The sequence below is a fragment of the Gopherus flavomarginatus genome, chromosome 2 (genome assembly GCF_025201925.1).
Source record: "Gopherus flavomarginatus isolate rGopFla2 chromosome 2, rGopFla2.mat.asm, whole genome shotgun sequence".
NCBI classification, from domain to species: domain Eukaryota; kingdom Metazoa; phylum Chordata; order Testudines; family Testudinidae; genus Gopherus; species Gopherus flavomarginatus.
In genome coordinates, this window is record NC_066618.1 from 198902362 (window position 1) to 198919295 (window position 16934).

The 16934-nt window shown below is 41.7% G+C and overlaps 1 protein-coding gene across 11 annotated transcripts in view; it reads left to right on the top strand.

Annotated features, from left to right (window-relative positions):
• The first annotated feature begins 11620 nt into the window (after positions 1 to 11620).
• Positions 11621 to 16934, top strand: part of NETO1 (neuropilin and tolloid like 1) — an 85480-nt gene continuing 80166 nt past the window's right edge. For 10 of the 11 annotated variants that reach the window (XR_007772779.1, XR_007772780.1, XM_050941817.1 and 7 more), the window contains exon 1: positions 11738 to 13133. Coding sequence is in view for 9 of the 11 variants with exons in the window: in XM_050941817.1 (XP_050797774.1) it covers positions 13106 to 13133 (28 nt within the window). In the remaining 2 variants the exon portion in view is untranslated. Of the gene's footprint in view, positions 11655 to 11737; positions 13134 to 16934 lie in introns of those variants that run through there. The other variant, XM_050941818.1, reaches the window with a different exon arrangement.

Sequence of the window (16934 nt, forward strand, 5' to 3'; positions counted from 1 at the left end):
CACCTCAACTGCTAGAACAGGGCCTCATCCTCCCTGATTGAACTGACCTCGTTATCTGTAGCTTGCTTGCTAACATATATATACTGCCCCTGGAAATTTCCACCACATGTATCTGAAGAAGTGGGTATTCACCCACGAAAGCTCATGCTCCAAAACGTCTGTTAGTCTATAAGGTGCCACAGGATTCTTTGCTGCTTTTACAGATCCAGACTAACACGGCTACCCCTCTGATACTTGGGATAAGATGGAGCCCCCTAATCAATCGGAGAAACTTATTCCCCCACTCACGTTCAGACTCCTTTGGATGCAGATGCCATTACTGCTATGTAACTTATACTTTGAGTAACCTGAAGCAGTTTTAATTTAAACAGGATGGAGATCATTTTAACTCAATGTTTCTAGGGAAGACTTGTTGTATGTTTTACCCTCTCTGTGAACTTGTAAAAAAGCAATTAGTAGAATTTCACAATTGGGGACTAATTCCTCCTGTAGAGTGAATGACCTGAAGGGAAGGGCTATATATACCAGTTGGTTTGCTCATAGTGAGTTGGAAGGAGATTAATGAGAGATGTCCCACAGCATAATTAAGAAACATTGTGTCTGATCCTCTCAACTCCCATTAAATTCAGAGATAAGACATTCAGGTCCATGCCCTACACTTATTTTCTCTTCTATCCTTAAAATTTTTCTTTTAATTTAGTTGAGTACTTCTGGCTTGTAAACATGAGGTTCTGGGACATTTTTTATTTTTATTTTTTGTTGTTTTTTTTTAAAAAGAAACATAGACTAGTCCTCAAATGGTTTTCTCGGGTTGTAAGTAGAAAGCAGCAGGACTTTAGTATTTAGTGTTCTTTTAATTAAAATAGCAGTTTACTCTGAGCCTTAGAATTAATTACTTCTTGAATTGCTTCTCTGTTTTACTAACAGTGTTTGGCAGTTTTGCAACTGAATATCTGAACAGGAGGCTGTTCATTTTTAGAAAGCTGATGCAGAATACACTGAGTAAGCTGAACTATAATTGTCATGTACAAATATGTACTATTCATCTTAAACATGAAAACCTCTGTGGAATTTGCATATGTGAGCTTTGAGTGAAAGCTTGTTCAAAAGACAGAAATCAAAGCTAATTTTAACATTAGTGACCTAATGTTAATACATTTTGCTCCAACAAGGACTTGAAATACAGCTGATTATCCCTCCATAGACCAAGCAGTTTGCATTTTATAGAAAATATGTGCTACAAAAAGAGATTTTATAACTAAATTTGCTGTTGTACAGAGACAGATTATAGCAGCTGTATATCAAAACACACATTTTAAATATAACATTATGAAAAGATTTCATCATGTAACTACTCATTCATGGAAACAATATTCATAAAATAATTATATGTATAGTTAATCTTGGAGAGATTGCAACCACAACAAAATTGTCAAACATTTTATTTTTGGAAAATATAACATGTTGGTTTACCTTATTCAGAGCACTGTTTGATATCAGTTTCCTAAAAGCCTCATGTATGCAGAACAAGGCAAACATCTGCTTTAATTAAGAAGCTTGCTTTCTAGGCTGGTGCTTGAAAAAATCCTTTCAACATATACCATTCAGTAATAGCTTAAAATAAAACCTCTTCTTAATGGGAAAAACTATTAGCAATATTTTGTGTCAATGGTTTGCCTCTGGTTTGTCTTTGAACTTTCCTAGATATTTTGTTCCTTGCACAAACTGCTGTCACTTAGGGTGAAATTCATTTCACCAGGGTAAAGCCAGTGTGAAAAGGCTTTTACACTGTTTCAGTGCAGTGGAGATAGGGAGATGAAATCTGTTCCCCTGCAACCAAATGCAAGAGTTCAGAGATACATCGTGAAGCTTCCGTCTAGTCCTATGCGTACCTATTTTACTGAGTCTGGTCCCACTTGTAGCAACCCTATCATTTGCTTGATAAACATGAACATGGTGGTTTACCTCCATTGTTAACCTCATTGCTAGGAGCTGAAAGCTCAAGGGACATCTGTGCAGCACACAGCCTGTGTGGAGCCCATCCCTACTCCACATGGTTCCTCTGCTTGTGGATTTTTGAGTCTCCCTTTCTTGAGTAGAAATCTAAAGTCGTGGTGTTGCATTCCTTATTTGGTGACACCATCCTTAGTAGTCTCACAGGGACAACACCCAGTGAAGTCAATGGAAAGACTCCCAGGGCTTTATTCACAAGGGAGATTTAGACTCAGCATTGTCATGCCTAATGTTTAGGCACCCTGCAACCTAATGGAATCCATGATACCAAGTTAGGCATCCAGGTCTCCAAATATAATGCATGCAGAGATATGGGCACCTAAAAATGTTTTGTACGAAGCCCAGCAAGCTGAGTGGAGAGCTGCCTAAGCTAGCCAATAGAAAGAAAATGCTGAGGAGAGGGGTGAGGCCTAAACTCCACCTCTCCACAGAATGTAGGTGTCTAAATCCAGGCTGGTCCGAGGTTCCTATCTCTACCTGATATTCATAGCTGTTAACCCTTTCCAAAAATTCAGTGCTTATGGCCTTTCTTGATAACCTTTAGCCCACTGGTTAGAGCACTCACCTGGGATTTGGAAGACCTAAATTCAAATCCCTACTCTGCCTGCTGTGGTGCAGGGACTTTGAACCTAGGTCTCCTACCAGTCAGCTGAGTGTCCTGACTACTGGGCTATGGGATATTCTGGTATACAAGAGGGGTCTCAATCTCTCTTGTTGAAGCTGCTCCACTTTGTATAAATAAAGCCATTGGAATGGGGACTTGAATTTGGTTTTCCCACTTTCCAGGTGAGTGTCCTAACCATCAGGCACTCACATGCTGTGCCTGAATAACCATTGAATTCATTTATTCAAAGTGGAACAGCTTCAACACCCCAGAATACCTTGTGGTTAGAGCACTCACCTGGGAGGTGGGTGACCTAAGTTCAAATCCTTATTCCACATCAGGCAGATTTGAACCTGCATCTCCCTCATCTTGTGTGTGAGCATCAAACACTGGGCTAAAGATTTATGGGGGACACCATCTCCTTTGGCCTTGTTTTGTGCAAAGTCCAATACTTTAGGCTTGCTCAGAACACACCTACTGGATCAGGCTCTGTAGGCAAGATAGGCAGGGGAAGGCCTCGTTCCCGGTCTTAGGCATGAACTATGTGCCCTGGTGTCAGGACATAGATAGATCTGCACATGCCCAGCAACAGAAATATAGGTGTCCAGGGGACGTCACCAGCAAAACGTAGGTTCCCAGGGATGTTAGGTGCCTACCGGGTTAGGCAGAGGTTGAGCAGGAGTTTGATTATCTAAATTTTGGATTTAGGCACCTAAATCCCTTTCTGAATTCTTCCCTTCTATTCATCTCCTTCTTTCTTCCCTGCCCCCTTCCTCAACAAAACCAAACCTCAAGTCTAAAGTAGATGTTAGTCTGGAAATTAGCAGTGAAGCCAGCACCTTAGCTGGTGTAAATCAATGCATCTCCATTGACCTCAGTGGAACTGTATTGATATATACCAGCTGAAAAACTAACCAAAGATATACGACAAGTTCAACACACAAATAGAACTCTTCCTCATCGACAACTGCTTCAACATACTTACTGGTACACCATCCAGTTACATTAACTTTGTCACATAATGGTGCAATTCTAGGTGCAGAAAAACAATTAAATAACATGCACCATTCAAACTTCTTTTTCCCTAGGGAGAACAGTACAAACTAGTGCCTATAGCAATATATGTAGAAATTAGTGTTTTTCGGGGCACCTACCAATAACTAATTTGAATCCAAGAATCAGTGGGATGTTTGGTCTATCGCTGTCCCATTTACTGTGTCTGAAGGTTGAAGTTTTTAGCAGGGCCACAGGATTTTCACAGTCCTCTATCTACCATATGATACTATGAACAGTCTACTTTATTTAAAGTATTAAAAAGGACCTACTTTTTCTCCCTAGAGTGAGGGGAAAGTATTTGTTCTAAAATTTAAATAAAATCCTATTAACAATCCCCTGGAAAATGTAATTAAGATATTCCCCCCAGAAAACTGATGAAATAAAAATTAGTTGAATTTTCCAATTAACTGCTTTTAGGATTATGTAATATAAGTTAGCTATATCACTGTAGTTTATCCTAATAAAAAGAGGTGAGTTTTTTGTCAAAGGCTAAAGAAATTGTGTAGTAAGCAACAATGGAAAAAACTAGGTATAGTAGAACCTCAGTTACGAACACCAGAATTACGAACTGACCGGTCAACCACACACCTCATTTGGAACCAGAAGTTTGCAAATCAGGCAGCAAAGACAAAGCAGGAGAGGGGGAGAAAATACTGTATTGTGTTAAATGTAAACTACTAAAAATAAAGGGAAAGTTTTTAAAAAATTGATAAGGTAAGGAATCTGTTTCTGTGCTTGTTTCGTTTAAATTAAGATGGTTAAAAGTGGGATTTGAGTACAAACAACCTCCATTCCCAAAGTGTTCATAACTCTGAGGTTCTACTGTATCCTTAATTGAATAGTAAGTTTTGCCCTAAGGTACAGGACAGAACAGGTAATTTTACTGTAAATCCTTTGTCTCTAGTTACACCAAATTATTTTTTAAAACAAAATTTCCAGTTCCGACCACCACTTGACATTTGGCATTTTTTCATACAAATGTATGCATTGAAACTGCAATGCAAGCAAGGCTGTAATGAGCTGTGTCAATAGTAAGCACAGTTGGATCAAGTATGTAGTAAGTTATTAAAATATGGACACGTGATGCTGCATCAACTACGATATCCTGTAAATTCTGTTAGTCCTTGAAACTTATATAGTTAGGCCATAAGTCAGTTAATCAACCTTAATGGACCAAGACCCATTGAAAACATTTTTCATTCACATCTCAAAGACAGATAGACAAAATAGTACCCTGTTTAGTTACTGCAAATACTACACACCGTAGTTAAATGTGAATTATAGAAGCATATTCTCTTCTGTGCCAGATTTCTGCTTGGCATTCCCCAGCTCCAGGTGGTGGGGGACAGCAGGCCCAGAGCTGGCACACTTACCCCTAGCTGAGAGTTCTCCTATTTCATGAGAATTCTCTTTTGACTATATTTGGCCAATTCCTAGACACTTTACCTTGTAATAAGTGAAGGCTTGATAAAGGCCCAGTATGAGGCCTGAGGCCTGAACTAAAGTAATGGTCAAGACTTAGCTAAAAGCAAAGTTAAGCTGTGAGCTGGAGGCTGGCCCTGCCAACAGAAGTTGGCAAGGAAAGGGTTGATGTTGCATAAACATATATTCACCTAGCATATTAAAGTATAAACACGGTACCAGAACACCCTATACTGGAACATTCCACTGATAACAAGGAACAGGCCGACCTATCCCAATGACGGGGGCAAAAGGGTAATATGATGGATAGAGTTGTTTTGTTCGAACCAACATGTACAAGGTAAGAGGCAGCACCTGACCATGTAGAAGGGTTGTACCTGGCTACGTAGAGGAGTTGCACCTCAATAGGTCAGGAGTGATGTGTAACTTGTTTGTACCTGTGTATAAGAATTCATCCCTGGGGCAGTGTCTTTGTCCGGCCTAGGGGGCAGTGGAAAGTCCCACGGCTGACTGAGACAAGTCCATTGTCAAGAGGCACGCTCTCGTAGCATGCCCGTAGACTAAGTAATCTACGGGGAACTACTAATGTGTCCATAAGGCAATAAACCTGGCTGACGTGCCTTCGTACCTTACTAGACTCTGTGGTCATTGGGGGTTCTCGTTGAGTCTGCTGTGTCAGCTATCTGCAGATCTGGGGCAGCACGCAGAGGGAACACACGCACGCAGCCGAGTGATACCAACATTGGAGAGAGTAGAGCACCACACTGGTAGCATCTGACAACACCTCTGACAACATACCTCTCCTAAAAAACATGGGAAAAAGACAGGTTTTAATAGAGAATCCAGACCAATTTCCATCCTCCAGTTTTGTTCTTTATAATTTTGCTAAATACATTGCTTTTGATACTTTCTTCAGTTGGTCTCATCCCAGATGTGACTTTTTAAAAAAGTTTGAGCAAAATGTATGCAGGAGCTCATTTTCATATATGCTTTTTGGAGTTATGCAAATATGAAAATGAGCTCCTCCAATATGTTCTGCTTTTTTCTCTTCATATTTGAACTGATGTAACTCATAAATAGATGGAAATATAATTTTCAGCGCTTGTTTTAGAGTCCTCATTGCAGAAGGTAAGAACAATTCCAGTCATAGGCACTGACTCCATGGGTGCTTCGGGGCTGGAGCACCCACAGGGAAAAATTGGTGGCTGCTCTGCACCCACCGGCAGCCAAATTCCCCACCCATCTCCAGCTCACCTCGGCCTCCTCACCTGAGCATGCCGCATCCCCGCTTCTCCTCCCAGCACTTGCCGCCATGAAACAGCTGTTTCGTGGCATAACAAGCTGTGGGAGGGAGGGGGGAGGAGTGGGAATGCAGCGCGCTCAGGGGAGGAGGCAGGGAAGAGGTGGGGCTGGGGCAAGGATTTGGGGAGTCCAATAGGGGCAAGGAAGGGGCAGAGTTGGGGCAGGGACTTTGGGGAAGGGGTTGGAATGGGGCAGGGCATGGGTGGGAGGGCGTGGGGCAGGGTCGGTGGGGGGTTCCAGCACCCACTGGAGAAGTTAGTGCCTATGATTGCAGTATGAATAAAATTAGATCTAATTTTTTCACATTAGGGTTTGTGTGCATGTGCTACACTTATGTTAGTGCTGTTTAGTAAAGTGAGTCTTTACAGATTAAGATGCCTTTGTTAAGGATGTCTCAGATTAACAGCACCATAGATCTGAAACTCAAGAACCAATGAGTTCTGTTATTGATTGTGTCCCTGTCTCATCTTAAGGTTGTGATTAACTGCTCTGTTCTTCAAATTTGGGAAGTAACAATAGTTATTTTCCTATCTTAAAAAGATGATGTGAGGACGTTCTGAAAATATTAATTTTCATCTATCATACTCCAGTAAAGTGGAGGCAGGAGGTTTAAGCATGAAGTTATTACAAAGGCATTGGAGAAGCAGTTATCAGTAACATAGTACTTGATACTATAAATGATTCAGCATTTTATGTTTTTATGAAATTACGTAATATAACAATCAGAAGGGAACATACACATCTGACCTTGCATTGTACAATACAATTACTTTCTACCCAAATTTCTTCATTAAGGATTGGTAACATGTTAACTTTCATGTTAAAGGGTCCTCCATAATTGGAATATGAAGATCTAAATCTACTGACTCTTCATCAAAAACAAACACTGCTGTATGTTGATCCCACATTCAGCAGAACTTTTCTACCCTGTTAATGATAGAAGGTTGGTGGTGATTGAACATCTAACATAGTGAATGTCAGTGAAAATGAGGTAGGATCAGAGGCTAAAATAAGAAAAGAACAAGTTAAAAATTACTTAGACAAGTTCGATTTCTTCATGTCACCAGGGCTTGATTAAATGCATCCTAGAATACTCAAAGAGCTGACTGAGGTGATATCTGAGCCATTAGGGATTATCTTTGAAAAGTCATGGAAGACGGGAGAGATTCCAGATGACTAGAAAAGGGCAAATATTTGCCCATCTATAAAAAGTGAAATAGGGACAACCCGGGAAATTACAGAGCAGTCAGCTTAACTTCTGTACCCAGAAAGATAATGGAGCAAATAATTAAGCAATCAATTTGCAAGCATCTAGAAGATAAGATAAGTAACAGTCAGCATGGATTTGTCAAGAACAAATCATGTCAACCAACCTGATAGCTTTCTTTGACAGAGTAACAAGCCTTGTGGATGGGGGGGGGAAGTGGTAGACGTGGTATATCTTGACTTTAGTAAAGCTTTTGATACTGTCCCACATGACCTTCTCGTAAACAAACTAGGGAAATGCAACCTAGATGGAGCTACTGCAAAACTGGTTGGAAAACCATTCCCAGAGAGTAATTATCAGTGGTTCACAGTCATGCTGGAAGGGCATAACGAATGGGGTCCAGCAGGGATCAGTTCTGGATCCAGTTCTATTCAATATCTTCATCAATGATTTTGATAATGGTATAGAGAGGACACTTATAAAGTTTGAGGATGATACCAAGTTGGGAGGGGTTGCAAATGCTTTAGAGGATAGGATTAAAATTCAAAATGATCTGAACCAACTGGAGAAATGGTCTGAAGTAAATAGGATGAAATTCAATAAGTACAAATGCGAAGTACTTCATTTAAGAAGGAACAATCAGTTGCACACATACAAAATGGGAAATGACTGCCTAGGAAGGAGTACTATGGGAAAGGATCTAGGGGTCAAAGTGGACCAAAAGCTAAATATGAGTCAACAGTGTAATACTGTTGCCAAAAAAGCGAACATCAGTCTGGGATGTATTAGCAAGAGTGTTGTAAGCAAGACACGAGAAGTAATTCTTCTGCTCTACTCCATGCTGATTAGGCCTCAACTGGAGTATTGTGTCCACATTTCAGGAAAGATGTGGACAAATTGGAGAAAGTCCAGAGGAGAACAACAAAAATGATTAAAGGTCTAGAAAACACGACCTATGAGAGACGATTGAAAAAATTGGGTTTGTTTAGTCCGGAAAAGAGAAGACTGAGAGGGGACATGATAACAGTTTTCAAGTATATAAGAGGTTGTTACAAGAAGGAGGGAGAAAAAAATGTTCTCATTAACCTCTGAGGATAGGACAAGAATCAATGGGCTTAAAATGTAGCAAGGGCAGTTTAGATTGAACATTAGGAAAAACTACCTATCAGAGTAGTTAAGCATGGGAATAAATTGCCTATGGTGGCTGTGAAATCTCCATCATTGGAGATTTTTAAGAACAGGTTAGAGAAACACCTGTTGAGGATGGTCTAGATAAAACTTAATCCTGCCATGAGTGCAGGGTACTGGACTAGATGACCTCTCAAGGTCTCTTCCAGTCCTATGATTCTATGGTTTGGGTGGGGAAGTGCCATTATGTGTGGCTCCTTCACTCAGACTTTTTGACAGTAATTATCACACTGCTCACCCCATTTGGCTTGATGGGCTGTCCAGATAGAGGCCAATATAAATACATTAGGCATTTATTATGTAAACTATTTACCTGTATAAAAGCTTGTGTAGTGAAAGGTTTATGCTGGCCAGTAAAGCTACCACGTTCCTTAAACTGATTATGTACATATACATAATAGGTTTTGTAGCTATAATCTGCAAAATGTTATACAAAGCATACATCCACTGAAGAGAGGAATTAAAAGGTGAAGATTACTGTGGTGGCTTGAGGCTTACATCTTCCAAGGCTATCTAAAAAGAATCTACTCTAGCAGAAACTGATTTGTGGCTAGCTTCTAATTATGACACTTCCACATATACTTTTTTCCTCTAACAGCTTCAATTTTTCTAAACTTATTTGTAGAAACATACTACTTATTTTATTGTAACATCTAACCTAATTGCAGAATTCCTGAAATGAAAATACTACCATAAGATAGCCATATCCATAGTCCATTGATTTAGTTGGGGATTGGTCCTACTTTGAGCAGGGGATTGGACTAGATGACCTCCTGAAGTCCCTTTCAACCCTGATATTCTGTGATTCATAGTAGCTGAGGGATACTATGACTGTCACTTCATTGCTGTTAATTTCCAAAACCCAGCTATTCTGAACAGTGTTCTGGCTAAAATGAACACATGCTATTCTGTATTTGTTCTGTGCCTTCCCCCTAAAAGCTTCTTGGGGGCAGAGACCTGTTACTTTTTTCCCACTTCACAGCATCCAAACCAGGTGCTATATAAACCATAATATTGTGCTGGTGCTCTCAAATTAAACAGTTGCACAGATCAAGAAGCCAAGGGAGCTTTAAAGCAACCAACACCTGTGTGGCAACATAAAGAATGTATCTAGCAAGAAGGAGAATAGGGAAGCATAGCCTTGTAAAGTGTGACACAGCACATTTTCCCAGAACAGCAAAATCAGCTCTTTTGTGTCTACTTGTACCTTAACCTTTTGTAAGTAATTATAGCTTGAAACTTAGCCATATGGATGTCTGCATTGCCCTGCAGGAGATGCGGCCAATCTGCTTATAAACAATCTTATTACAGATTGTTTCCAAGCCCTCCCTTTTCAATTGCGCTACATATTGCTTGTCTAAGAAAGCAAGACTTTGCACATCTGCATGATGGAAGTTGATCCTCAGCTGACTCTCAGATACACCGCAGATAAGGTTCTTTTTGATTGGGGAGGGAGAGCGAGCAGAGAGTGCGAGTGTAACCAATTTATTAAGAGTAACAACTGCCGTCTTGATTTTTGCCTCTAGTAAGAGGAGTAACAGAAAAACCTAGTGAATATCAGGCGAACAACGCGAACAGTCTCCTTGCCAGTCTTGTTTCCTCTGTATTCCTTAACACAAGTAGTTCGCTGCTGTGTCCGCCTCACCCAGCAGGATTTTAAAATACATAAAGTCAGGCAAAATGGATGGATTGACTTGCGAATCCCATTGGCCAAGATTACTTCACACTCTTCTTGTGTATGGAGCTGGAGCTAACAGAATGCATATTTAACTCTCTATGGCAGATACTTTCCTGGCTCCAGATTACACAGCAGAGGATCCACGGGACAACTGGAAATATGAAAGAGGAAAAGAGAATCTTTGATAAATCCAGGCTGGTTTGCTGTACAATCAAGTTTCTTGTCATCCACCTTTTGGGCTAAACAGCTATGCGATTCAATGGTGTCCTAAAGGTAACACAGAGACCTGTTTTACTAAAAAATACGTATTTTTTGTGAAAGGATCCAAGTCAGTATATCACGCATCAGCACCCGATAATCTAGTTACACTGCAACGTGTGCGGCCATTTAAGGACAGCTAACTCTGCACGATCACACATTAGTCATTACACTACAGAGGTTGTATTAAAGCCTCCCCAGAAAAACTGGGAGGTAACTGATTTGCCGAAATAGCCACCCACCTTCTTCTACAAGGCTGCTCGCAAAACAGAAGTGCAAAATCAATCTTCATGGGGCATTTTAGAAGCACAAGCAAATTTGCATCGATTGGAGACACAACGAAGTTTACATTAAATTAATATTAATGAATGACCTCTCTCCCCACTCCATTCCCAAGCCGAACCTCAGTCTGTTTAGTTATTGTCTATGTGCTTTCCCTCAAGGCAGGGGGTGAACACTTTTCTCTTTGCAGATGGAATGAGCGTGAGGTACGGAAATCAGGGGCTTTTGCTTTTTGCATTCGGTCTATTTCTTTTTTTTTTTTTTTTTTTGGAAGCCTGGAAAAGAGAGTTGGGTTTTTCTGTCTGATCCTGGCTATACTGTGGTCAGGACCTTCTCTCTCCAGCAGTCTGTTCGTCTCCCTCTTCCTCACCCCAAGCCCAGAGGGAGAAAGGAGGAGGAGATACACGCTTTCTTTCCGTGCCTCAGCTTCGCTACAGCAGCAGGTGCTGGGGAGTCGGTGCAGCAGGCGTGGGAGTAGCAGGACCAGGGGTGGGAACACCCCATCCTTTCTCGCTTCGGGCAAACACAGCTGTTCTTTCTCTCTTCCACTGCCCCCCGCGCCTCCCACTTTGTTTCTTCCTCCATTTCCTCCTGATCGGGTGTCTTGAGGGTGCCAGGGAGGAGGCAACGGGTGCAGACTGGAGGTCCCTGTGTAGAAGGCGCTGGTGTTGCGGACTTAGCCCAGGGCTGCTGCGGTGGGAGCTCCCCGCTACTGCCGCTGCTGGCAGGAGCAGGAGCGGAGGAGGAGACTGCAGTTCCTTTCCCCCTCTTCCCTTGCGTTTTCATTTCTTTCTTTCCGCCTTCCTTAGCCGTCCTCCTCTGCTCTAGATTTTCTCCTTCTCTCCCTCCTTTTCCCCAGTATTCCTCTGCCACCTGTATTTAGGCTGAGAGCTGGCTGGGGAGGGCGCTAAGGATGAGGAAATAGTGAGGCTGAAAGATTTCCCTGCCTGGCTGTGGGTTGATTGGAAGAGGCGATCGTATCTGCAGCCGAAGGATTAACAGCTAAACTTTTATTGCTGCCTCTGTGCTCTGTGTGTATGTGTGTGTGCGTATGTAAATGGGGGAAGTCTCAGCTCAAAGAGGGAACGTGTCTTGTTTCCTTTTGACAGATGCAGTTGGTGGGGTGGAGAACAATGAATATTTTCTTTAGGACATAAAGTGAAGGAGGACCCCCTTTCCCCCCCCTTCAAGAATCTACACCATCCTTCTTCCCCCAGCTGTGGAATGAATGGAAGCATCTCCGGGATTTTCTGCTGCTCTTCGCCCTGGACTGTAGGAGTGAGGGGATCTCTCTCTACGTACATCCATCTCTCTATCTCTCCATCCATCTCCGGGAGGATTTGAGCCGCTACAATGTGCTTTCAGCCGCTGGCTGCTGCTGCTGCCTGATACTGTGCAACACGCAGAGAGAGGGTTTTGCACAAATGGATTTGTTCGATTTTAAAGGATTTCTTCTCTAATACGGATTGCATTGCCCACAAATATGACTAAATCTCCTGTTTGGTAAATCTTCCTGCCCCCTCCCCTTTGGGCTCCCTCCTCCCACCCCTTTAGAGGAGCAAGCCCAGGGAGCTGATGACGGACCCATTAATCCTTCCTTCCATGCATCAAAAGAACCCAAAGGTCTGGGAAACGTTGGGCTTGAAATCCTACAGGAAATGCTTCGACCGGCTTTTGGTTTTGTATGAAACTGGTGATTAGGTGGAGTTGTGCGAGCGAACCCCCTACTCATTTGCCCCTGCTTCTTTCCTGGCCCCTTTAGATGTGCTCTTTGTCAGGTGCTTGTCCTCTGGTCTCTCTCTGGCCCGTCGCCGCCAGTTATGCAGACTCCCTGTCGTACTCAGCGGCTGCTGCTTTTGATATGATTCAAAGATGAGGGTGTTGATGATGATGATGATCGCTCTGGTGTGATGGGGTTGAGACGGCGGTGATTGTTTGGAGGCAAGGAGGAGAGAGAGGAAGGGCTGCTGCTGCTGCTACCCTTCGCTGTGTGTGGGTTTCAGTTTTCCTACTCCATCCTCTCCCCACCACTGGAAATCCTCCCGTATCTAAATGGAATTAGTGGAGATCGAAGCCCCTTGTGTAAGGAACAGACATGATCCATGGGCGCAGTTTGTTTCACAGTAAGTATCTTTCCTGAAGCTGCTCTGCTTCGCGGGGCAACTATTTTTCCTTCTTCCAACAGCACAGGTGGAGGAGACATCGTAGGACGGTTGGGAGGCTCACAGCTTTAAGGCGTGGGTTTAAACTTTCTCCCCCCTCTCAGTGCACTGCAGTATAATTGAAAGAGGTGCAAGAGAGGCGTAGATGTAGTCTGGCGTTCGCAGTGACACATGCACTCGTTTATTGAGTTTGTGGTGATAGCAGGGAGGACTGAGTATACCTGTAATTATATAGAGAGATAGTAGCTTTCAAAGTAACCAGTGGGCGTGCAAAACTAGCCGCTACAGGGTGCTGTAGGGACTGATAGGTATAGCAGGATGTACCATCCGTCACTATTTCATTCTTGATTCAGGTCTTCTGGTGTGTGGGATTCTAACCAAGGTTAACTCTGAGGCTTGGGTTTGAACCCTCAAATGACAGACTCGAGGGATCTTCAAACACGGAGCTAATTTCTGCTCTCCTCCTAAATAACATCGATGTTAATCCAGAATCGCTCCACTGATTTCAGTGGCAGTACTCCGGATTATCGCCGGTGTCACAGAGATCTACGTTTGGCCTACGGTAATCAAAATAGTTAAACACAATGTGGTGGATTAGAGGAAAGAGTTTCAGTCATAACTCGGAGTTTACTTTTTTTCCCCATCAGACCGTTAAATGAGATTTTCAGTGTTACGGGCGGTCTATTCCTGATGCTAGTATGTGTTCTGTATTGGTTTGGGAATCATCAACGGGAAGGAATCAATAGCCCTGGTGACTTGTTCGTGGTTATGAATCTATTCTATCGCTGCAGCGTTCCCCATCCAAAATCTGCTAAACTTTAGCAGTAAAGCATGTTACTCTTGTAGAGCATCGTTACGTGAACGTTGTGAGTTGCGCACTGACAATGGTACACATCCGTAATAATAACCTGTCCAAACAGGAATAGTAAGGAGCGCTAGGAGACGTGCTCCCTAAACAGGACTTGTGTCAAACAAACAAAAGCCTCAGTACTGAGGCCATTTGAAACACAAGTTCTTGTGTGACAATATCAATGGGGCCTATTGCACAGTATGACTATGGGTGGTCTGGAAATTGTCATGTTCTCCCCCACGCCCCAAGAAAAGAGAAGGTGTGGGGGTGGTTTAAACTGAAGCGTCTGCAGCAGTACTCTGAAACAATATCCTTTAAAGATACAGCTAATTTTAAAAATAGCAATAATATTTTTTTAGAACTTGTTTTCACAATTATTTACTGGGTTAGACCCTGCATATCAAGTTACATTCTCCAGCAACTGGTGTGGCCAAATGCTAAACCTCTTCAAATATGGATGTGTAATGGAAATATGCATATGTCCATAACCAGAGGATCTTTAATAAGCCTAATTACAGTTAGATTAGATGATGAGGAATCGGGGAGGAGGGGAGATCACAAGAAATTAGGTGGGATCCTGAGTTTAAAAAATCCCCATATCTACATGATTGCTGATATTGTTGTCTTCCTTCCAACAAAACTCCCTGACTAGCAGTTTTGCCTGAGTAAAGATTGCAGGATCAGGCTCTTCTTTTGGCTTTTTGTTTGTTTGTTTTTTGTTTTTTAAATATGGGAAAGATTGTATTTGTCCTGGAATAAGAAGGGAGGAAAAGGGGAAGGAATCAGTTTATTGCAAAATATTGTGTTTGTAATCCAGAGAATTTAACCCACTGGCAGATAAGCATATTCATCCTGAGAAATTTCTCCACTGGTTAACATTCAACTGCTTGACAGAAATATATTATTGAGTCTTTGCCTTGAAATTTTAAGGGGTAAGCTTCGATAATTCTTTAACAGTGAAGAAAGAAGTGGGTTTTGTGGCAATCTAAGTATTTTTTGTGATGTTGGCTTTAAAGCCCCGAATCCAAATTACTCTACTAAAAGTAAAGGGAACAAGTATTTCATTTCAACAGTACAGCTGTGTTGGATACAGTATATCACGATTAAGCAGAGTCTCCTTAAGATTTTCTTGTTTGTTTGTTTGTTATATTTTATTCTAAGTTTATTTTTTACCATTTATTGTCAATAACATCATGCCAAGTTGTAAGCACAGCTCTCCATGCTCTCCATTTTGGAGCAATATAGGTAAGTGAATTAAAAAGCAAAGATTTACTAGATTGAGGGGTTGGGTGGAAGAGCATACTCCTTCTCCATTGACTCATCAATGATTCCCATTCTCTTTGCAGAGCATAGGTCTTTCAAATGCTATTTTATTCACATTCAGAAAATGCACAGATCCAGAATCTCAAAATATATACACTTAGAATTAAAACAGTAATAAATAAATAACTTATAAACTGTGCCAGCAGAAAAGACATTTACAAACATGCCATTCAACCCTCACCCTCAGGCAATATGTAGTCTTCTCTCCAGGAAAGCCAGAGGAAACAGGGACACACTGTAGCATGACCTGAAGTTCACCAAATCTGGGTTCTGGGCAGGAGGGAAATATTAAGGAGTTGGGCCCCCTCACATCAATGCCTTGCTAACAGATTCCTCCCATTTTATCCACGGATCTATTAGCTTGAGTACCTCAGATTGCAATTGCCATGGATTCATGAAGAAAGAAAGAGCCTCTGCAGTTAGCTTTATATTGTAAGTCTAAACCAACATCTTACACTCTCCATAAATTAGCTGGCAACCAATGGAGATCATAAGCACAATTGCAATGTGCTTCCTGCATGGAACACAGCTTTAGTGAATGAGCAGCTGTATTTCACACTAGCTTCACATTCTGAGATGTTTGAACATGTACTCTCATGTACAACATGCTGCAGTAAGGCCGTGGATGACTGGAGAGATTCATATCTGAAAAGCTGCAATTTTCTTGCTAAATTAAGAATGCTTTACACCATTTGCAACTTCTACCTGAATATCCAGTAGCAGCTGCAGGTCCAACAAGACAGCTATACTGGATAAGTAATGGTGGATATGCTCCCAGTGCGTTGTTTTTTTTCATCATTTCAGTCTTTCTTTGTTTGAGACTATAAACTTTACCACAAACCTCTGCAAGGCTCAGATCAGAAGACCTAGAAATACAGATTTAGGTGTCATCAAGATACTGAAAGCACCATAGACTATATTTTCTCTCCAACTGTCCTAATGGTTTCATTTACATTTGAGCACAAAAAGTGACACAACAGAAAAGTGTTCAAAAGGGTTATTGATGTAGATGGCAATTTCCCAGTGTTATCAGGACAAAAAGGAAGGGAGCTATTCAAAAGCAACCTTATTTAGGTTTACTGTGATCCGTGAATATATCAAAACATTCTCATGGTCAGCAGTAGTGAAGAAGGAGAATCTGGGGAACTAGAGATGGGTCAGCCTCACTTCAGTCCCTGGAAAAATCATGGAACAGGTCCTCAAGGAATCCATTTTGAAGCACTTGGAGGAGAGGAAGATGATGAGGAACAGTCAACATGGATTCACCAAGGGCAAGTCATGCCTTACCAACCTGATTGCCTTCTATGATGAGATAACTGTTCTGTGGATATGAGGAAAGCGGTGGACATGATATATCTTGACTTTCACAAAGATTTTGTTATGGTTTCCCACAGTATTCTTGTCAGTAAGTTAAAGTATGGATTGGATAAATAGACTATAACATGGATAGAAAACTTGCTAGATCTTCAGGCTGTGTGGGTAGTGATCAACGGCTAGATGTCTAGTTGGCAGCCAGTATCAAGCGGAGTGCCCAGGGGTCTGTCCTGGGGCCAGTTTCATTCAACATCTTCATTAATGATCTAGATGGT